The 22,946-nt window shown below is 48.8% G+C and overlaps 1 protein-coding gene across 1 annotated transcript; it reads left to right on the top strand.

Annotated features, from left to right (window-relative positions):
• Positions 1-531: 531 nt before the first annotated feature.
• LOC142082639 (homeobox protein SIX4-like) lies at positions 532-12,397 on the top strand. Its single transcript, XM_075150864.1, has 3 exons — positions 532-1,673; positions 3,348-4,036; positions 6,502-12,397. Exons 1-3 carry the CDS (start codon positions 796-798, stop codon positions 7,296-7,298), a joined length of 2,364 nt encoding a protein of 787 aa, XP_075006965.1. The 5' UTR covers positions 532-795; the 3' UTR covers positions 7,299-12,397.
• The last annotated feature ends 10,549 nt before the right edge of the window (positions 12,398-22,946 follow it).

The following is a 22,946-nucleotide window of genomic DNA, read 5'->3' as shown; positions in this document are numbered from 1 at the left end:
GGCCGGGGCGGCCGGGCTGAGCAGGTACGAGCCGCCCCGGGCAGCACCTGCCTGGCGTTGGGGCGGGGCGGGGGGAGCAGGCTGCCCCGGCCCGAGAGCTCCGGTTGTAACGGGGGGCCACTCCCGCCTAATGAATAATCAACAGGAGGCTGTTGCGGGGCGGTAGCTCCCTCGCGGGGCTCCCCGCGCCCCGCTGCCGCCCCGGCCGAGGCGCGGTACCTCACCGCAGGCAGCTGCCGCCTGCACCGCCTCACACCCTGAGAGTTTTAATTCCTCCCTCCCCGCCCGGGGAAAGGCGCTTGGCGGCGGCGCAGGTGAGGGGAGCCGCCGCCTCCCGCCGCCCGCGGGGGCGTCCCTGCGGCGGGGCGCCGCGCTCCAGGTGGAGGTGGGGAGGGAAGGGGGGGGGGGGGGAGAGAGGAGAGGAGCGGGGCCGCTTGATTGACGGTTGCCCTGGAGACGCTGGAGCCCCCGCCCCCCCGGCGCGGCGCAGCCAATGGGCGGGCGCGGCCGAGCCAGCAGGCTGCGGTGCCATATAGTATTGCAGCGGGGCTGGGAGTCACGTTGGGGGGAGCCGCGGAGAGGAGCCCGTTTACACTACTTTGCTATAGCAGCTATCTTTAATGGTTATTGCGTGGCCGGGAGGAAACCTGATCGGCTAGAGCCGGCCGAGAGCGAGAGTAGGAGGAGGAGGAGTGGACTTTCCAGAGAGATAGGAAGGGGGGAGAGGAGGAGAAGGGGACGGGGGGAAGGGGAGAAAAAAAAAAAGAAAAAAAAAAAAGGAAAACAAACCGAAACATGTCTTCTGCCTCCCCCACGGACGAGATCACGAGCGCGGTGGAGATCAAGCAGGAAAATGTGATGGAAATCCTCTCTGAAGCCAGCAAGGTGCCCCCCGACGGGGCCGCGGCGGGAGCCCTCAACCCTGCGCCGCCGCCCCCTCCCGCCGCTGCCCCGTTCCCCATGGAGCACGCAGGCTCCGCCGCCGCCGCGGAGGAGGGAGCCGCGGACCAGGTACTGCTCCACACGGAACTCCTGGCCAGGAATCACCACGCTGCCTCCTCTCCCTCCTCCTCCTCCTCCTCCTCCTCTTCTTCTTCTTCTTCCTCCTCCTCCTCGCAGACCCCCCTGGCTTTCTCCCCGGACCACGTCGCCTGCGTCTGCGAGGCGCTGCAGCAAGGTGGGAACCTGGACCGCCTGGCCAGGTTCCTGTGGTCTTTGCCCCCGAGCGATCTGCTACGTGGCAACGAGAGCCTGATGAAAGCCCGGGCGCTGGTGGCTTTCCACCAGGGCATCTACGCCGAGCTCTACAGCATCCTGGAGAGCCACAACTTCGACTCCTCCAACCACCCGCTGCTGCAGGAGCTGTGGTACAAGGCTCGCTACACCGAGGCGGAGCGAGCCCGGGGCAGACCCTTGGGGGCGGTGGACAAGTACAGGCTGCGGAGGAAATACCCTCTGCCCAGGACGATCTGGGACGGCGAGGAGACGGTCTACTGCTTCAAAGAGAAGTCCCGCAACGCGCTGAAGGAGCTCTACAAGCAGAACCGGTACCCCTCGCCGGCCGAGAAGCGCAACCTGGCCAAGATCACCGGGCTGTCCCTCACCCAGGTCAGCAACTGGTTCAAGAACCGCAGGCAGCGGGACCGCAACCCTTCCGAGACCCAGTCCAAAAGGTGAGGGCAAACTTTCCTCCCCGCCCCCTCTCCCGCCTGCCTGCCTTCCCTCTCCCGGCTCTTTCTTCCCTTGCAAACATGGCGCTTACCTTCGGTGCGCCTCGTCCTCCCCTCCTTCCCCCTCCCCGCTCCCTCGCTCCCAACACACACCCACCCGGCCCGGGCACGCAGGCATGCGAGCCGCGGCGAGGCAGCGCGGGGGAACTTCCCGGCCCCCGCCGCCCCCTTCCACCTCCCCTCGCTCCCCGCTCCCGCCGCGCCCGGCCCGCGCCGCCACCCCTTCCCCGCGGGCCGGGGGAGCCGCCGGGCGCCCCGCGGACACCGGCGGCGCGGCGAGCTCCGAGGAAGGGACGGGAGGGGAGGGGGGGCGTTGTTTGTTCCCCCCCCCCGCCTTGTTTTTATTTAATTGTCGCGCCTGACAGAGTTAATCATTGACGGCGGCCGGAGGACGCGCGGGGGTGTGGGGTCCCGCCGCTCGCTCTGTTTTGAAACCTGACTCGGGAGCGGGCCGGGCTCGGGTTTCAGCGGGGGAGCGGGGCCGGCCGCGCCGGGCCTCAGCGGCGGCACCGCCGGGCTCGGCCCGCCGCAGGCCTCCGCCTCCAGCCCCACGGCCGTTTGCTCCCCGCGGGGCGAGAGAGCCTCCCCCGCCCGGCCCCGCTCCGCCTGCGCCCGGCCCGGGGCTCTGCCTCGCCCCCCCGCTCCCTGCGGGCGGAGGGGCCGCGGCGGGGGCTCGGCGCCGCGAGGCGGGCAGGTGGAGGTGACCTCCCCGCTGCCGCCCCCCTTCTTCCTCCCGGGGCAGGGACGGGAAGGGAGGGGAGAGGCGAGGGGGGGAGAAGGAGCGGGGAGAGGGGGAGGAAGGGAGAAGGGAGGAAAGGAGGGAAAAAAGCGGCGGCCGGCGGAGGGCCCCAAGGCATTTCTCAACCAAGGGCGCGATTGTGCCGCTGCGGCCCCTCTCCGCGGGACACATCAAAGGGCGAGCGGCCGAGGGGGGAGGGAGGGAGGGAGCGACCGAAAAATGCAGTCGAGGGCGGACCAGTCAGCAAAAAAACGCGGCGCAGCTCCCGGCGGAGGGGCTCGGCCGGGCCGGGGCGGCGGCGGCCCCGCGGGGCGCGGCACAAAGGCCGGCCTCCCCGTCCTCCCTCCCCTGGCCTCCGGGCACAGCCTGAGGTGGCTCCGCCGGCACCTGGGGGCAGCGCGGGGCCTCCCCCCTTCCCCCGGGCCGGGGGTGGCGGGGGGCCTGGGGGCGGCAGGCAGAGGCCGGGAGGGTCGGGCGGCGCTTCCCGGCCTGCTCTCACCTCCCGCAGCTGCCGCCCAGCGATTTGCCAAATGGCTGCGGCCGGTCTCACACTTGTGGGCACCCTGGGCCGACGGAGAGGGGCCAGGCAGCCCCCTTCGGTCACCCGGGTCGGATGGCCAGGGAGAGGGGGTTTATTTACACGTCCGTAACCCAAGTCTGTAAAGTTTCTCCTCAGCGAACGGCTGGTTTGATGCGTCCTTTTCTAAGAAACATCCCCCTTGACTTGAAATTCGCTTAAAGTGCCTTGTAAAGGCAAAACACAGAAAAAATTATTCGGGAAAACTCTCGCAAACTGTATCAAAGCAAGGCGGCCCCCTTGGTGCAGAGCTCGCTGGCACGCCATAGTAATGCAATGTCATCTCTGTCTTTTCTCATAGCGAGTCAGACGGCAACCCTAGCACAGAAGATGAATCCAGTAAGGGGCAGGAGGATTTATCTCCCCATCCGCTCTCCAGCTCATCCGACGGCGTTACCAGCCTCAGCCTTCCCGGCCACATGGAGCCCGTCTACATGCAGCAGCTCGGAAACACTAAAATAGCCTTGAGCTCATCTGGTGTCTTGTTGAATGGAAACCTCGTGCCTGCCAGTACCTCTCCCGTCTTTCTCAATGGTAGCTCTTTTCTTCAGGGACCCAACGGTGTCATTCTCAATGGACTCAGCGTGGGGGCTTCGCAGACAGTTACCTTGAATTCGCCCAAAACCACATCGAGTGTTGTGAGCAACGGGGTGTCCATTACAGACATACTGTCGTCTTCGTCAGAAGATGTTAAGGACTTCAAACTCCTTCAGGCTTCAGTCCCCAATGCCGCAGCAGCCACCTTCAGCCCCAGCAACATCCCGGTCTCATTCCCGGGATTGATACCGAGCTCAGAGGTGAAAAGGGAAAGCGTACAAACTGCAGCTTCCCAAGATGGAGGCTCCGTAGTTACTTTTACTGCTCCTGTCCAAATAAACCAGTATGGCATTGTCCAGATCCCCAATTCAGGAACAAATGGCCAGCTGCTGAACGGAAGCATCGGTTTTTCTTCTCTGCAGCTGCCTCCTGTTTCTGTGGCAGCTTCACAAGGTAAAAGTTTTGTCTGTTACAGTAAGAGGTACAAGGAAGAATTGGGATTGGGCAGACTTGCGTTTTAGAAGCTCTGGTACTTTTTCCTCTGAGGTACCAGCATTGTATCTCAGTCACAGCCACATGCAGTACATCAAATAATGCCTTTTGCCTTCCTTTATAACGGGTTATGCTCGTGGGCAGACTGTTACATGAGGCTGAGCTCCTCTGCTGAGAGCAGAGAAGGAGGTCTGGTATTTTACACCCCTTTCATCTCATGCTGTTCTCAGAAGTCTGTGAGACTAGTGTTCACAAATATCTGTAAATTTTACACGTTTCAGTAATTCAAAATATTCCCCATTTGCCATTGAATTCTTTTAATGAGAAGGTTCATAAAAATGGAAATTGCGGCAGCTGGAAATTGTTACCGTTGTTGTTCTTGTGGTGGATGTTTTGTTTTTTTGTTTTTTTAACCAAAGCATTTCATAAAAATAAATTTTAAATGACTATAGACACAACAAGACGAAGCAGTTATGCTCGTACATTTTCTGTCCTATAATTAAGAAAGATTAAACTGCAGGGAAACAATAGGAATATGCAATAGCTCGTAGATAGAAAACGTGAGGGTATTTGGATAAACTGCCCTCAGTCCAAGGGAAATATGTCATCGCAGGTTCACGTGCCAAGTGTGCAGGCTCCTCCCCAAGTTTGCTTTAGAGTTTGTCTTAACATACCGTAGACTGAAACTTGTGGCCAGCCGGGAAGAATCCCAGGGAGCACAAGCCTAGTTCTGGATCCTTGTTTTGAAGCAGGTCAGTTATAAAGCACAACTGAACAGCTTTGTTACTCATCAGCCACTGTATTCTGGTTATGAAAATGATTAAACTTGAATGAATCTTTCTAGTTTCAGGAGCCATGAGTACATGTGCTCATGTTAGCTTATTTGAATTAAGCGTGTATAGGGAGTGAATTATTCTTGCTGTTAAATATGGGGAGGAACACTGAAGCCGTACGAACACATTCCAAATGGGTGTACAATTATAAGATCCTAAAACGTGGCACTTGCAGTCACTGGAAGTTAGTGGTACGTAGTTTAACCAAGGTGAAAAAGAGAAGACATTTAGTCTGAATACCACCTGTAATTACAAGAGCCATTTAATCCACATGCTCCAAGGCATAAACTGACAGCCAGCAAAGGCGAGAAGGTTCTATCCCTTAAGTAGTGTGGGACTATTGTATTTGAAAGTCCTAAGATTCATAACATTTCCCCCATTGTTAAAAATACCAATTTCCACTGCAGAGTGATCCGCCATATGTCTAGTCTGGTGCAGAGAAAAGTCAAGATCCGTATTTGCTGCTTTGATTTCTTTTTGTTTTTCTTAACACAAGAAGGATGGATAGCTGACTGCCTATTCAGAGTGAAGTGTGCTGCAGGCTGTTTTAAGTAAGCTACTGTAAATGATATCTTATTGCCAGGTAACTTCAAGTTACCTCGCTTTATTCTTCTAGTTTACACATATAAGTAACTTCTTCCAAAAAATCGTCATTGATTAATGGAAATGAATAGGGAGCTAAAATATTCCCCAGGTGAGAAATGCATCTTCAGTGCTGTTCTAAAAAAATTCAGGTGCCTCCAGCTGTAGCCTCTTAAAATGATAATTAAACTGCTTTTGAGAAAGAGGTGTTTGAAGTGGCATCCAGTCCTTGGAGCCAGTATATCTTATTTTAGGAATGATTATATGGCATGTCCAGTACAACCAACTTCAGGTCGCCTCTGGCCCCTGCTTCTTGCTCTGGCTAGCTACAACATCACGCAAGCGGTGCCGTGGCTTTCAGCGAGGGTAGGCAGTTGCTAGGTGACTTTACATGGTGTGGTGGATGTGGTAGGGTTAGGCTTTTAGAAATACGTGATAAAGCAAGGTGAAAGACAATACATCGGAATGCTTGACGGACTACCCAATTAACCTGGTAGAAGTTACTGGTTTTTGATGTTTTCTCTGCAGCTTGACTCTGCAGGTAGGTTCTGCTCAGCAGTAGTGGATTTCATGTGACGTGTCTCCAGTTTCCCACACACAAGCTGTAGTCTGTCACTGAACTATCTTTAATAGCTTTTCATGCTTCTATTCTTAGATAGAAATTGAGTGGTGGCAACTAGTGAAGGCCAAAGCACATTCATTTTAATCACATGGCCAGGGACTGTTTGCCCCTTAATGAGAGTCTGAAAGATACCTAATGTACCAGAACCTTTTTTTTTTCTTCTTTCTCTTTTCTTTCTTTCTTGAAGCAGTTTCTATTAACGGCTTTTATTTCTTCATACCAAATTTTCTCTCACCTGTTACAAACAACGCTGTTCTGTGTTGCACAAAATATTAGCATATGTGCGTACTGCAAACATAAAAAAGACCAAAACATCTTAACAAAATGCCTGCACAACTCTCTGCCAACTATAATCCGTATTTTTCTTTCTTTTGCTTCCCTTTCTCTAGGTAATGTTTCAGTAAATCCCAGCACATCTGATGGAGGAACTTTTACGACTGAGTCGTCAACAGTGCAGCAAGGAAAGGTTTTCTTCAGCCCCCTCACTCCGAGTGCAGTTGTTTATACGGTTCCCAATTCAGGCCAGGCAGTAGGCTCTGTCAAGCAAGAAGGACTGGAAAGAAGCCTTGTGTTTTCTCAGTTGATGCCAGTCGGTCAGAACACGCAACTAAATGTAAACATGTCTTCTGAAAATATATCCAGCGGAGGACTCCAGTCCCTGGCCTCCTCATTAGTGAATGTAACACCCTCACATAATTTTTCCCTCACACCACCAACTCTTTTAAATGCTGCAGAACTGAACTCTGGTATCTCGGAGAGCCAGTCCATGTCATCGCCCGTGACCAGTACTTCTACCGTGATATCTATCAGCAACACTAACTATGCAACCCTTCAGAATTGTTCCCTCATTACCAGTCAAGATCTCTTGTCCATTTCTACAGCACAGCCCGCGCTTGGAGAAATAGTTTCTACAAGCGGAGACCGTGTCAGCCACTCCTCTGCACAAGTACATCAAGATTTTGTCAGAGAGCACAGGTTAGTTCTGCAAGCCGTACCTGACGTCAAAGAGAATTTCTTACCTAATTCGGAGAGTAAGTCAACTGGCAATTTAATGATGCTGGATTCGAAATCCAAGTATGTTATGAGTAACATGGTTGACACGGTTTGTGAAGAACTGGAAACGGACAAAAAAGAACTTGCCAAACTGCAGACAGTTCAGATGGATGAAGATATGCAAGACTTGTAACTTTTTTTTTTCTTGCTTTCTGTTTTAATAGATAAGTCTCCTGTCGAGGCCCTAATGAGCACCAAGTGGTTTTTTTTTTGTTTGGTGGTTTTTTTTTTTTTCATTTAAAGAAAACAGAAGAACATTTAAATGGTCTGAATCGATGTACAGAGGAATCTCCGGCAATGGAATTAGGTTGCCACACTTGGTTTGCATGCAGTATTCTCTTTTAAGCAGATTAAAGGAGAAAGGAAAGGCCAGGGCAAGTACCGAGCGAATGGGTGCAGGTTTGGCTAAGAGATACTACCCTAATAATTTAACTAGACTCTCCATAGTACAACATACTCTCAACAGTAAGTATACACTCCTAACTTTAGATAGAACACAAAAATCTCGCTCCGAAAAGGTAGAAACAATGCAGTCATTTTTGCTGTTTACTTCTAGTCCATGGGCATTGAGAAATTTTTAAGGAACTCTAGACGATACCTCACCGGCTACTTTTATGTTGTTTGAGGTTAAGAAACAAAACAAAATCATAAATAATGTTGTTACTGGTGTGTTTGCTTTTTTCCAGCAGACTTGTGTTCAAACCAAAAATCTCGCATCAAACATTTACAGGTTTCTAAATGCTACAGCTAGCATTTGTCAGTGCACCAGAAAAAGCATCATTTGAAACTCTAATTATGCAACTCAGAAGCTTTCTCTCCAGTATGAATGTAAATATTGTTTCAGTTCTTATAAAGGAGACTTTTTTAAAATTAGTACAATGGATTTTATTTATGGTTTATGTTCCCTTTCACTTTAGACACAATGCATTGAAAAGGAAAACGTTTTCTGGCTGTTTTAATTTATTTTTATTGTTTGAGCAGGAAGTATACGTAGTTATTTCTGACAAGGTTTTCTTTTTTGTAGTTTTTCAAGCAATAGACTGTAAAAGTAAAATGTTAATCACACTGAAACTAGAAAATGAACTCCCAGTCTCACAAACCCAGGAGGTCCCTGTCTCTACCCCCTCTGTTTTTGTGTTCAGGGGTTTTTTGTTTGTTTTGTTAGTAATTTGCAAATTAGTTGAACCTTTTTGTGTATTTTTTACAGAATTCCATGTGCCTTTCTTCCTAGTGGCCTTATCTTTGTTACTAAAGCACAGTGGCAGGAGGAATAAAAACACTGATTTGCAAATATCCGTCCTCAGGGCCAAATCCTGATGCCTTACTTCTGCAGGTAGACCCGCTGACTTCGGTGCCCCTACTTGCACGAGTAAGAAGAGTTTTAAGTCTTTTGGTCATCGTGGGTGACATTTACTAGCGGTGCAGAGAGCCAAAGATAGGTCCTTCCGTACCACGTCAGCAGGGCAGGAGGAGCCCAGAGAGCCGTCGTGCCGAGGTCTCGACGAGCCAGGGGCTTGTGTCTTGGCTCCAGCCTCAGGCAGATGAGCAGGAAAGGTTGGATGGGCAGGCCACGGAAGGGAGCCCCATGTTTACACGGACCCATTGGCCAAATAGCCCCTGTGGGAGGGCTTCAGCTGCTGCTCAAGCAAGCAGGCCCCCATCCAGGAGTGCACTTAAAGGTGTATTTATATATATCCTTCCAGAATAAGCAGTGTGGGGGCTGATGGTGGGAACTGCAGCTGCCCGAAGGGCTCGTGGGAGCAGTGTGGTCTCTGCTTGGCTGGAGATGGGTCTCCTCTCCCTTCGCCCCTTTGTGCTGTGCCGTGGACAGCAGAAGCGGGCGGGCTCTGGGCAGGTGGAACAGATCTTAACCTTTCCTCCAGAGGAGTTTTTGTAGCATGGAAAAGCACATCCTTAAGCTTTAAAATAATAATAAGAATGCAGATGTATAAAAATGACATGCTGTTAATCTTTGTGGTTTTGTTTTGTTAGTTTTTATTCTAATGTGAATATATACAGTAACTAAAGCATGTATTCATCCTCATCAGGGGCCTGGTCCGAAGCCTTTGGAAGGCGATGGGAAATGTTTTCATAAGCTTCTGTGGGCTCCGAATCAGGCTCAGGACAAAACAAGATCACTTGTAAAGGACAAAAAAACGGAAAGGAAAGAGAATAGATGTAGCACATCCCAGTCTGTTTCTGTCTTGGTTGTTAACTGGTTCTGTGGAAAGCCTTTGAGGAATGAAGGTTTTTTCTGTGCGCCGTGAGCATGGCATAGGCATCCTCGCTATTGTTTTGCACTATATTGAATACAGCATGTTTTGCAAGGTATTCTGTGGAACCTCAAAGCTGAGCTCTGTCGGTAAGCACTGGAATCCACGCTGCGAGCCAGAGTCTCTAGGGCTGCAGGGAAAAAGTGCAGGGAAAGGGAAGAGCAAGTGTGCAAGGCATGAACTTTGCAGCTGTACCAAGTCACTGATGCTCTGCAAACCGAAGCAGCCCATAAGCAGTTGGCTGTCCCCACGTGCTTCCAAGCAAAAAGGGTGTTTAAGGCAAGTGCTTTAAAGTGGAGATTATCACAAGCAGAACGTGGAGTTATATGTTCCCATGGCATTGACATTCAGGGGATCTCCACGTGAGCAGCGAATCAGATAGTCCAGAGTTTTTCTCTCTGCTCTACTTGTTTATCTGTTTGCTGGGCGCCAGCGTGAGCAATCTGCTTCCCACCTCTTCTTTGCCCATAAAACCAAGATGATGATGACAATAACAGTAGCTCTATCTGCTTTGCGTGAATTTGTTCGACTTTGGAAAATCAGAAGGACCCTGTATCATTGTCATATTAATGGAGAACGTGTGCGTGGCTCTGAAGGAATTGTTTGGGGCTTAACATTTCATCTGTGAAGCTCAGACTATATTTGGAGGCAAGCTAGAGAGTATTTCAGAGCACTCTCAGTTGTTGACGCGATCAGGTCTCATAACTGAAAAGACTGTGGTGTTACGCCAGTACCTGTTAGGTTTTTTTTTAAATTTTTCCTCCTTTGCATTTGTTGTGTTACTGAGGCTCTGAATTCCATGGCTTTGCAGCACAGTTGATGTGAAAACTGTGTGTGTTGTTACAGTGGCGCGTATCTTGGAGTGTCTGGTACTTCTAATAGGAGACTTCCCACTCTTCAGTGGGAGCGGAGGATGTACATAAAAGCAGTGGTTTGGGACAAAGTAAGATTAATCTATTCTAGTCTTCCAGATATCAAGTAACTTATTTTATTATTATGTTTTACTCTTTCTTTCTCCCATTGAAAATAAGTGTCATTCCCTCCAGATAACGTAGTTATAACCTCATGTTTTCTGCAGGTACATATGCACAATATAAAGACTCATTGCACGGTACAGTGTTTTTAAAATAGATATTTAAATAGTAGTTTTACTCCTACTGTAAAAGAAGGGTCAGTTTTTATTATGTGGCCCTCAAGCAAGCAGGCTAACTGCTCTAAATAGACAGTACACAAAGCCCCGAAAAGCGTCTAGGGCCGGATCTTCGGCTGCTGTAAATAAGGCATTGCTCCACTGATTCCCAAACTGAGGATTTTACACGGTGTTTAGGGCATATGGATGCTCATGTCCCACACACGTGAATGGCAGGGAGTGTCCAAGCCCCACAGACAGTCCTTATTATCACATTCTGTTGTTTAAATGGAAGGTATGTCTATCTGGCATACATGTTCCTTCTCCTCCCTCCCTCTCTGTTACGGATGAGAATAAAGGATCGTTTCAACTTCACATGTGTTTGTAACTTGTAAGTCCACTGGAAATTTTACAGGAAACATTGCCAAATTCTACTACTTTTCTGGTCCCAGACTCAGCTTTGAAAAATACGCTTAAAGTTTAAGCAAATTCCTACAAAGCATGATGTTAAAAAACCCTTTGTTCTTTATGACTTTTAATTAAAGCTGCCTCTGTTTTGCCCAGAGTTTTGCAGAGAACCAGAAATACGTTAAATTGAATGCTCTGTCTGGACTATTTGCAGCATTATTCCTGTGGTCTTACCTAAAAGAACATTTCAGCCACATAAATCACAGACATCTATCGGCCAGGTCCTCGGCTGGGCTAAACTAGCACAGTTCTGTTGATTTTAATGTCCTTTCACACCAGCCGAGAATATGGTCCATTCATTTCACTGGAGTTGGATCAGGGACGGATTTGGCCCGGTATATGGTGGCAGGATGAACCAGTGCACAAGGTTGACACTCAGTTATAGCCGAACGGTCACAGTCTATCGAAGCATATACCTCTTTCCATTTACTGCTTTATCCTGCCTGTGGATTCAGGAAGACACATTCAGAAAGCTACTTTACCCAGAAGTAAGGCCAGAAACATCTTTATTGTTATTACTATCAATCTGAGATTAATGACAGTAATGGGCAAATTCTGACTTCAAATCCTGCAAGATCACCTCAATAACTATTTTCTGTTAAATTAAGCAGGGCAGAACTTGGCCCTGTGTGCACAGGAGCTTTTCCCGTATGTAGATTTCCAGTGCCTGTGCACTTTTCTTATCAAGGGCAGGTGAACAACCAAGAGAGTGCATCCCTTCAGTTCCGTATGAAACACGTGTGCAGGACTCCCGGGGGCATGAATTGCCTAGTGCTTGTGGTCGAGAACCATCTCAAATCACAAAAAGAATAGTAATTTTATAACTCTGGAAACAAAAGTACTGACATTTTACAAGCAAGGAGACCTGAAGTCTTCCTGTATCTCCTAGCAGTTATTATCTTGAAGGATATTTTATACCTGACTTGTATGTTTCATATAATTTAAAACTAGCTTCTTACATTTCTGAACTCAAGGAGGGGGTGAATCTTCTGACTTTCAGGATTCACATTCAGAGGATGTTTGTTCTTTTGCTGCATGTACTGTTTGTCCAGAACTAACCAGTTATTTCTGCGATATGGGTTTATTGTGCCTTACAACAAATATGAAACTTAAGCGGAATGTACACATTAGAGGAGGGAATAATCAGAAGTCTTTACTGCACTGTTAGATGATGCCGCCCCAGAGTGTATCATCAAACATATCTGTGCTTAATTACCCAACCAAAGAGATCTAAAGTATGTATGTTTGTTGTACTGTAATAGGGGTTTGTGCCTGGACAATTAAGTGTTTTATTTGTATTCTGAGATGATGTGAACTTATTTTTCTAAACACTATACTGAATAAACTTTATATTTATACACATCTTGTGTAAATACTTCTATTTGGATATAATGCGAGGGCTTTGAATTTTGTGTTAGAAAAGCAATCTAAAGTAGAAACTCGGCTTTTAATGACTCATCATGAAGGTGGTGGCAACTGTGCTCACCAGGGAATTGATTGAAAGCCTACTTAGCTAGAATGAGACTTTCTGTTGACTTGAGTGGGTGTTGTCAGACCCTAACTTTGCTTCTAAAATACTAAATTAAAAACCATGAATCTTCTATTTTGTGTCAAACCTAGCTATTAAATCTGTGTCTCAAACCAAATATATGCCATAATTAGATAGATACTATTGAAATATATTTCCTACTAGTTAAGACTAATCAGTATTTACTCGTGGCTCCCATGGCATTGGGATGCTTTCTATGTCAGGGTTTCTTTTTGGGTAGGTAAATTTCTATTTGCTAAACTTATGTTTGTTGAAATTTTTCTTCAAAATGTTGCACTTGATATCAGACCTGTTTTTGGCAGACTTTCAAGAACAGCCTGAAATTTTTGTTCCCTTGGTATTAAGGGATTTAAACACATTACCATATTACTTTAGATCTGTGTTCCAAGTACCAGGATTGCCTAGTTACAGTTCATTCATTACCAAAATGAATGACAGTTCAAGCAGACTAACCTGTACAGGTGAAATAGTTTCCCTCACTGAAGGTCTGTGAGATTCAATTTTTTAAATAGTCAGATCCATTTGTATATACCTATTGTATTTTAAATCACTAAGACATTAGCTTTCCTCACCGTTACTCACCATTCCTCCATCTTTCCCCTTTATCGCAGCCGCGTCCTGCTCGCTCCACGCAGTGCTGCTGACGGCAGTCCCGGTGGCAAAGCGCAGCGAGCCGCCTCCCAGCCCTGGGAGCATCTCTCCCCTCTCTGCCTGGGGGTGAGCCGCCTCGCACCCTGCAGCTGCCGAAGTAAATCCAGTTACCCGGGAGCAGCCCTAAGGTAGAGAGAAACAATTGCCTTGTTGCCCAACTCCTTCCCAGAAGCAGCGCGCCTGACTCAGTCCTGTTTCTAGCGCTTGCCTTTGCCATGCTTTGGTTTTGCCTGAGCAGTAGGACTGTGATAGTATTTTCCTGCCCTGCAGATACCAAATTCCTGATCGATCCCTGGGTGGCAGCTCTGTCCCACCTTTGCTTGGAGCAGGGACTGGGGGTCTAAAGCCATCCTTCAACCTGGCTGTGAGCAGCTTCTCTCATTTCTGCCCCGTGACGCAGCCGGGGGAGGGGAACCACCACTGCTGGGTTGGCTCCAGCTGGGGGAGATGCCCTCCGGGAGGGGGTTTCTGGCTGCGCAGCCCCCATGTGCTCGACCAGACAAAGTGCAGGGATTCGAGGGCAACCGAGAAGCGGAAAGTCTCAGCGTATGCAAATGTCAAAATTCTCCCTGAGCAGCCACCCATGCGGTATGCAGGATGAATCATGTCCTAACGGAGCGCATTCCTGCTACTTTGGAGGGCTTTGCAGATGTGTTCCAGGTCACCCTGGGCGAGAAAACCACACACAGCCACGTTACTTCTTCCCTGGCAGCTTGTGCGCAGATGGAGAAAAGGGGGACAGCACCTTCGGAAGGGTGAGCAGCTGGCTCCCCAAGCCCCCGCCTTTCACACTGGGCCTGGGGATGCTGGAGAGAGGACTGGGGGCTGCCAAGGTAGTAGCTGGGATACAGCTGATAGTAGGGAGGCTCGGCAAGACGGGCGGTTGCTCTTGATCTAGCAGGGAGACGAGCTGGGAAGGGAGGCAACATTGGAAGACAGCGCTTTTTATCCTCTGTTTCTGGCTGGATTTTCCCCGGTGCCAGATCAGAAGAGAATTTTCCTGCTCCAAGAGGCAGAGTTTGGGTCAGTAAAACAAAATCTTAATAAATGCTCATGGCTTGGAAAGCAGAGGTCTCCTTACAGGACTGCATCGCCCAATGTGATCTCTGGCTGCAGAAATCTTTGGGCTGGAGTGTTAGGACAGTATATCTCGGTTATGGATACAGATCACATTTTTAATATAAAAATACATTTTAGAAGGAAAATGATTCCCAGAAATAGGGAATCATTTGCCAAACAATGTGCACATAACTGACTTTACACTTAGAGGTGCCAGAAAGTTCAGGAATGAGACCAACAATAAAAAACCAACACACGTGTGAAAAACCTACTACATTAAAGCCAGATTCAATAAAAATAGCACCTAGTTTATATGCTGCAGAAGCTGGCACACGCCTGCGAAAGCCGAAGGAAAAAGATAAAATGTTCAGAAGTTGCATGCAGTCCAGAGGAACTGAGCAGTGCTGGAGCAGAGCTGATGGTTACTCAATAACTCATGTACAATATTCTCCTGTGTAAGTACTTTAATTCTTTACCCTGCTACTTCTTGGGCAGAAAGACCCAATTTGGAATACTTCAGGCTAATCAATAAGCTTTGTTGTTGCAGCCAAAGTGCTTTTCAATAGATCTTCTATTACCCAAAAGGACTCCAGAATGTTACACCGCACCATTTTCTTTTCTACTCTGCAAACTGACAGCCAATTATTTCGGTGTTAGTGATGTCCCTTATACCGCTTGCAGCTGTAAAACGCAGCCCCTCCCCTGAGGAGCTTACAGTATACAGAAATAAAAACAATCCAAGCTGGGAGGGGAGAGGAGCGCAGCGAGAAGAGGTGATTTGCCCAGGGTGATGGTGGCGGTGTGTGGCAGAGGCAGGTTGCAAAGCCAGGTCTCTGACTCCCCCTGTTGCTTTGCCCACTGGCTCCTGCCGCCTCCCCAGGAGCCCGATCCGGCTCTGATGCAATGCCCCCTGACAGCAGCAGGAGGACTTGCTGCTTACGCCAAAGCTGAGTTTGCTTCATTCATTTATTTACTGTGCTTACAGCCGCCCTTCTGATGCCGACCGATAGCAACATCAGCCCCCAGCAAAGCCTTGTCGAGAAATAGACTGGCCCTGGGCTGGGATCACTGAGCCTGCAAACACTCAGGCTCCAGAGAAACTGCTCCTGCCTGAATCACCCCACCTGGGTGATGCACACGCGGGCCCTGAAGGACTCCAAAGCTACCCACTTCCAGACCAAGGCAATTTGAGAGAGATGTGACTCATCTCCCACCAAGTCTGAGGAGCTGAGGGAGAGAGATGCTCGTGGGAGGTGAGGATGGGTTAATCCAGAGCCTGAGCTGTGCATGCTTTTGCATGTCCTAAGCCAGTGGTTTCTTAAAATAATAAATCAAGAGCAAATTACAACTAAGAGCCTACCCATGTCCTAGGAAGATGCTGGGGATTTTAATATTTACTGCTGCCTAAGCAAACAAGGGCAGGCAGGGGAATCAGAAGGCGGTTTTGGTTGGCAATGTTTTCTATACCAACCCAAGCACATTTGCAATGGACATACAAATATATATGTCTGTGTTAAAAAACATTATCTGTTATGTTGTGTGCATGCAGGTGGAAGTGAGCACTGACCAGATTAACACTCTCAAAAAAAAAAAAAATTTGTTTTTTTGAGGTACGCTATGAAGTTGCAGAAAAGGCAGCCTCTGCTCCCTCTTGCAGCAACATATAATAAAGCCCGGTCCCAAAACTCCATGAGCAAACCAGGCTGAGGCTTAAGATCCCTAGACGGGTGCAGATTCCTGGCCTGCTGCTAAACAGCGCAAGAGCATGTTGTCTCCTCGCTTAGAGCTTGTGGCAGAACAGCAGCAGAGGCAGCAGGGGTTAACTGCCCTATTAGTGCCGTGCTTGGAGGAGAAGCATGCTCAAGCAATATCAGTAAGAGAGCTGCAAACTCTAGGGGCGTGATATCATCTGCATGTGGAGGGATTTACGCGCATAACACCCCTACGTAGGGAATGACATTATCTTCCTGAAGGCTACTATAGCCCTTCTCCTCCTCTTGCCTATAAATGTAATAATGTTCTTCCCAGAGCTTCAAAACTGATTGTTCACGGCGTTTCTGCTTCTTATGTCCCCTGCAGGGCTTGGTCTCCCCCAGATTTGGCAAGAAGGCAGCCAACACCAGGCCAGAGAAATAAGGCATGCGAGGACGAGGGCTGGGTGAAGAACCACAGCAGGTTCAGCCTCCAGGTCAGCGAGCACTGAGGTGCTTCAGCTGAGCCCCCATGGCATCTTCCCCACGGCTTCTTTTTCTTGGGACCCCTGAGGACCCCCCAGATAAATTCCCAGGGGGGCATTTAGGGGCTGCTCTCATTTGCCATCTTCCCCATAGCGCCTCAGCCCTGAAAACCTCTGCGATAAAAGTGAGTGGGACCCAGGACTCCCAAAAACAACGGTACCTGGAAGCAGGCTGCCGATAGCAGCCTATTTCCAGGTATTGCTTTATCAAGAAGAGCCCAGCCTGCCTGGAAGCGCTCCCGGGAGCACGGGGCATGCTGCACATACCGGGCAGTCGCCTTGCACCAGCCGGCAGCGCTGCAGGATGGCGGGTCCCAGGACGGAGATCGGACCGTGCCAGCCAGCCCTCCCCGGGCTCGGCCGGGGCAACGCCGACAATTTACTGGCCTGGTAGAGGGGTGCCAGGCGGACATTTGGCACCTCCTGCTACACACGGCATCAGGGCTGGTGGTCTCAGTAAACCCCTTCTGGCCTTAGCTTCTAGGAATAGCTTCTTACAGCTACTGGGGCTTTTTTTGTGCAAACCAAAGACCAAACCCGAGTATGAAGCCAGGAGAACTTCATCCCGTTCCTTTGGAAATGTCAGCCCCTGCAAATGAGACTACTTGACCAGTTGCTCTTGGTTTATGTTTGTTACCCAGTAATGGCAGCAAGTATTGCTAAAATATACTCGGCTCAGAAGTGCTCCTGTTCCTTCCAAATTCCCCCCCAAAGATCTGAATCTTTACAGGTTAGGTTACAAAAGCAAGACTTGTTCAGGTGAACCATGCTCACACGAACAAGGAGTAGTCGTTTGCCGATGGACTGGAGGATTAACCCCTCACAGATTAAAGTACAGTTTAGAGCATATTTCTGTTCATTTCTTAACTATTCTCAATATTTAGGATCTTTTTGAAAGCCATAATAAATTAAATACCCCTGAGAAATAAGCATCTGCTATTAACATAGACTTAGAAGATTGGAAGGCAATAGGAGAGCCATACCAATACTCCCATTTAGGTTTTACCAGAGCCAAGTCCAGTGGAAGAAGTGCCTCCCGCCCGGTAAGCTCTACTTCCATTATAGACACCACAGTCCGTGTTTCAGGACCCAGGTCTCCACCCTGTGTAACTCGTGCAGAATCACCAGCTTGTCTTCCAGTTTTTCTCACCTTGGTGTATTTTCTGTATTTAATAAGCACACCTTCTTCCAACATCCAGGATGTTCCTGAAAATACTGACTAGTACTGTGCTGAGTAGAAACGCTTGCTCAAGAGATCGTGGTATTTTGACCTGGAACCACAAGGTAATCACTGTTCCAGAACAATTTCCCACCCATCCTACAGGGGCTTTGCCCAGATCGCATTTCCTCAGTTCATCAGGGCATGGAACAGCATCAAAAGGCTGACAGATGCCAAGTTGTGTCACATCTAATGGCTCTTCCCTTTCCAAACGGCGTATCATGTCATCAAAGGCAACTAGGCTGGCATGACATAATTTGAGAATCCCAGCGAGTCTGTCAGTAATGATATATTCCAGGTAATACAGGATTGAGATCTCCTGGCCCCTTAAGCAATGTTCTGATTTGCCAACTTTCACAATTTATGAGCTTCGCAATATTTAGTAGCTGGCGAGAGAGGGGAAGTAGGCAGGGGGGTTGTGGCCACAGCTTCCTGCTCAACTTCATTCTTAAGTTCCTGGGTTTAAAAAAAAATAAATAAATTCGGAGGTGCTGAAGGTCTCCAAACCAGAATACATATAAATATGGGTAAATCACATTTATCTATCTAACTGTGTATAAGCATTTTATCTCAAAGCTGGTGTCGCGATTTTAGGGCTAGCCTCACGCTTTCCAAACCTTTGGGTCTGATAACACTGTGTGCAACAAGACGCTTCAAGAGAATAAACCAGGGTATCAAAAAGGAATGATTTTAGCAATAAAATAAGTAAATGGTCTTCAAATTCAGGAGAATATTTGTTGAAGCTGTCTTTGATCCAAATTTCCATAAACTTAAAATTAGACTTCTGGGTTAAGTTACTAGACTATTGCAGTCTAATCAGTAAAGGTAATAGCTGATTTTTGAAAAACCTCTGTATAACTCAAGTTAAGGAAACATTTCACTGACCTAAAAACAAACCCCCCAAAATAGTATACAAATGCATTTCTTAAAATCAGCACTTGTAAGACCAGTTTTGTTTTTAAGGAATACAAGCAAATTCTTTTTATATCCCTGTATAACTCCGGCAGGATTTCCAGAGTATCCGGTGCCTGGCAGCTCCCACCAAGACTGGCAGCACAAGCAGTCCCGTGCCAGGTTACTCGAGGCCCTAATTCAACACCACACCTAAATACACGTCTGCATACAAACCTGCATTTCAATGTAGCCATAATTATCATAAGCAGATGGCTCCCAGTTGTAACAAACAGTCGTCAGCTGAGTTATCACCTTTAGCAAAGAGAAGACAAACCTCAAGGGCTGGGGGAAAGAAGGCAGGCTAATAGGGGGAGAGACATTCATCATGTGTTTTGTATTAGCTACCACTTCCAGCCCTGGTCCAGGAAAACTCTGAAGCGCTTGTTCTCCCAGACAAATCAAATCGGCTTCGGGATTTTTATTTGCTGCAACGTAACAAGATGCTGCAAAAAGAAAAAGCACTGGGCTGCTCAGCTCACTCTGAGTTTTAAAGCTTTGGCCTACAACAGTAATTTGTAAGGGTAATGATGTTTTTCCTCTGGCCCTGACTATAATGGGGGTTGAAATGTTCCAAATGCTTGTATTTTTGCAAAATAAGAGGGAGCACAAAGAGAAAGATGGGTTATTCTTTATTTTTCAATCCTGTCTCAGAGGCAACCTGAACTGTAACTATCTCCCAAGATTAGCTGATGTTAACCACTGGGGACCAAAACTCCAGTTCCTAAACATCTGGATTTCCACCTCCCCATCAGCACAACTGAAGTAACAGCACTTCCCTCCCTCGTGAGGAGAGGTACAGCCGGGCTGAGATTCACCCAGGTGGGATGGCACAGTCGAAATACTGAGGCTAGACCCTACTGATGGAAGAGATTATATATATAAAATATATTTAAATATATATAATATGTAATATATAATATATATAAAATATATATAATGCTGTTAACTGCTAGGATACTGTTAAACTTACCCCTTACACAGATGAGTTCTCACAATTGGCCTGGGTGCTCGGTCCCTCCATCAGCTGCGCTAATGCCGCCCACCTCCTATTCCTGCCCACCTCCTGCACGCTGGCACCAGGAGGAGCGGGAGCAGGGCACAGAAATCGCACTCTGTCCTTAGGCCTTCTCCTTCCCATTTCAATAACGTTTGCCCAATTCTGCTCCTCTCCAGGCCTCGTACAGAGAAGGGAAAGTTATTTATGAGCCCTTCTTCACATCTCTCTTCCCCATTCATTTTAGCTGGGTCAGGAGGAGCGCTCTGCACCAGCGGTGATGGAGCCAAGCCTGGGTACTGCCTTACTGCCTGGTAGTGTATTTTAAGAGCCATCGCTCGCACAAGAGTGCAGCGCTGCTCCTTTCATCGTCTGCCTCACGAAATCCGCCAGCACAGCTCTGCAGCCTACAACGTGCTCTCCCCTCCTGGGTTCCCAGTGGGTGTCACCGACCCACCCGATGGAGCTGCCACAACTTTGCTGAGCAGCCACTTCCACCATCAAATAGATCACACTCACAAATCATTGCCTGGAAAGTCTGCTTGGTATGTGGCTTCATTTTCTTTTCCAAAATATGAAATCCAATCTGAAATGCACAGATTAGTTTACTGATCTGTGTAAATCCTATTAATAGCACTTATGCCGCTGCACTCCCATTCACGTTCTAACAAATCTGTTTAGACTGGGTCGGTTTTCCCTCATCTCCTGCAAGATCTTCACACCTGGTTGCAGTCACATCTTCACAAAATAGCTGGCCACAAATAGAAACTTACGCTTTACAGTCATCTCTCATATTTTAATACATGTCCCACGGTCCAACATGTTCTGGATCAAAGCATTAGTGCTGTAAATCACCACGGTGCCATCGAAGCTAAAGGGATTATACAAAGGGTCACACAGCTTCAGTGGGGAACGGCAGAGCCCATACTCCTCCTCTCCTCCGGCATTGCTGGCTTCTGCTCCGGCTCCCGCTGCAACGTGCCACGCGCAGCTCCCATCGCACCGCAGCAACTCCATCCCGCCCCGGGCACCTCACTCAAAACCGAGCCCAAGCACAACCAAAGGACCTGCCTGCGGGAAGGAGGCGATGAACAGTCTCTGGAGCCACTGGATGTGTTCACCCCAGCCCCACACACATCCCCCTGTCACCTCTGGGTTTAAGGTGGCACGCCTGGCACCAGGGCTTGCGACTATTGGAAAGAGCAGGGTTGCTGGCAGCTGTGTGGGCTATGATCTCCCCCGAGCTCGGTGTGGCCTCTCAAAGAGAAGGCACCCTCTGTTCTGGTAAGAATAAACCATCCTCTATTTGAAACGACAATATTTACTTTTCCTATAGTGGACTCCAGCAGCTTCCTACATCGCAGTCACGGCAAGAGGGGTCAGCACCAGGAACGGGAGAAGAGGAGAGCAGCGCTCACATGCCTGGCTCCGGCTTCCTAATCAAGCTGTGCATTAATTAGCTAATCCCCTTCCACATTGCTTTCCCTCTGCGCTTCATTCCACCACTGCCCCAGAGTCCTTGTAACCGAGCACCTTTCAGCACGGCCGCAGCCTCAGCCCGTTCTGAGCTGTCTTCATGTGGCCAGGACCACGCTGTGCCCTTGGGATGAGGAGTTCTCCGTGCCCTTGGGCCAGGCTGGCATCTGCCAAAACCAGCCCTTGGGAAGGGCTCTGTGCTGCGGTCACTCCCGACCTGCCCTTGCAGGCTTCCAGCACCTGCTAACGCATCCCACCCCGTGTGCCAGGCAGGAAAGGATGGATGCAGGAGGAAAAGACACCCTGCCGGGTGAGCAGCTCCCCAGACTTACCAGCTGAAAAGCTTTAATGGAGAATGGGAGAACATGGGAACTGTACCCCCGCAAAAATCCTCTCAGGTGAGGGAGGGAAAAAAATCTACTCTAAATCACCAGAAGGTTAAAAAAGTTAAAACTTCATTTACAAAAGTCCACAGTAGGACAAACCCACTCCTGGTCTCCCTGCCAAGGGATCCCTGCTCCTCACACCAGTCTGTGGCTGCGCAGTCCCGACCATCCAGCTCTGTCCCCGTCCCAGGACCCAGCACGGCTCTGAAGTGCTTTCACTGAGCTCGATAAAAAGGCCGGGACTGTGGTGCCGAGCCAGGTCCAGCGCAGCCCCGACCACATTTCCAATGGCTTTTCTACTAGAGGGCTAAGCAAATAGCTTAAAGGATTTGGGGCTCCTCTCTTTCCTTCCCCGTAGCTGAACTGCATCCACTCCCCATCCAAAAGCGTATGGATTTTCTCTCATCGCTGTAGAAACTTTTCGAGGTCAATACAGCTTCACTCCTAGTTTCTCCTAAAATGGTTTTAAGTCTTTAATTACCTGAATAATTCCTGCTGGTTTGCATGAATGCTCAGGAATTGTTTGTAATTCCTCAGGGTTGTGGAAGAAATGTTTTAAAAGTGTAACCCGCACTCGGGAAATTCTCCCCAAATTCTCTTTTACAAGGGGTTCTTACTTGTTACCTGTGTTAAAGCTTGCCTATGAAGCAGCCGTTTGTTTTTAGACCTTTAATCTCTTTGCAAAGGTGCCTGTTGTGAGATATTAAAATGCCACAGAGAAAAAAAAAAAGCCAAAAAGAAAAAAGAGGAATTTTTAGAGAGAGCCAACCAGCCAAATACAATATGTGGCCAGACAGAATCAGAAGCGCTGGCTGCAGTACAAACCCAAGAGGCATCAGACAAACCGCCCCAGCCACAACGGTAACGGTTCACCAGCAAAAGGAATGTAGAAAACAAAATGGGGGGAAGACCCGCCCCCCTTCCTCCTCCGCCTTCCCCGTGAAAGATTGTCTGACATGGCTGATGCCTCCGGTGCATTCAAATGTGCCACTCTGGAAGGGCAAATAAGGACTTGCTGGCCAGAAAGTTCTGCCTTCAGTGTTGTGCCTGCTTGACCCTGTGCAGGCAGACCTCATGAAAAGTGATGCTTAAATCCCAAGGGCCAGAGCAGGGGAACACCCCATCTCAGCCCTTTCATACATGTGCTGAGCTCCTTTGTAAAACTAGCGCGATTTCTATCACCCTTGCTGCAGAGCATCACGTACCGATGGCTGGAGACCTTGTTCCAACGTCCAGCTCGTGCGTGCTCACAGCCAGCCCACGCTCATCTGTCCTGCACCCGTTTTATCCTTCCCCTTAAATAGCTCTTTCCTCTCGGACATGATTATAGGGGACAGTCGTATTCCCCTCTCTCTCCTCTGCCTTTACTGGGCTGCTTAACCAAACT

The sequence above is a fragment of the Calonectris borealis genome, chromosome 5 (genome assembly GCF_964195595.1).
Source record: "Calonectris borealis chromosome 5, bCalBor7.hap1.2, whole genome shotgun sequence".
Taxonomy (NCBI): domain Eukaryota; kingdom Metazoa; phylum Chordata; class Aves; order Procellariiformes; family Procellariidae; genus Calonectris; species Calonectris borealis.
The sequence above is the reverse complement of the archived record's forward strand: the minus strand, read 5'-3'. Positions and strand labels throughout refer to the sequence as shown.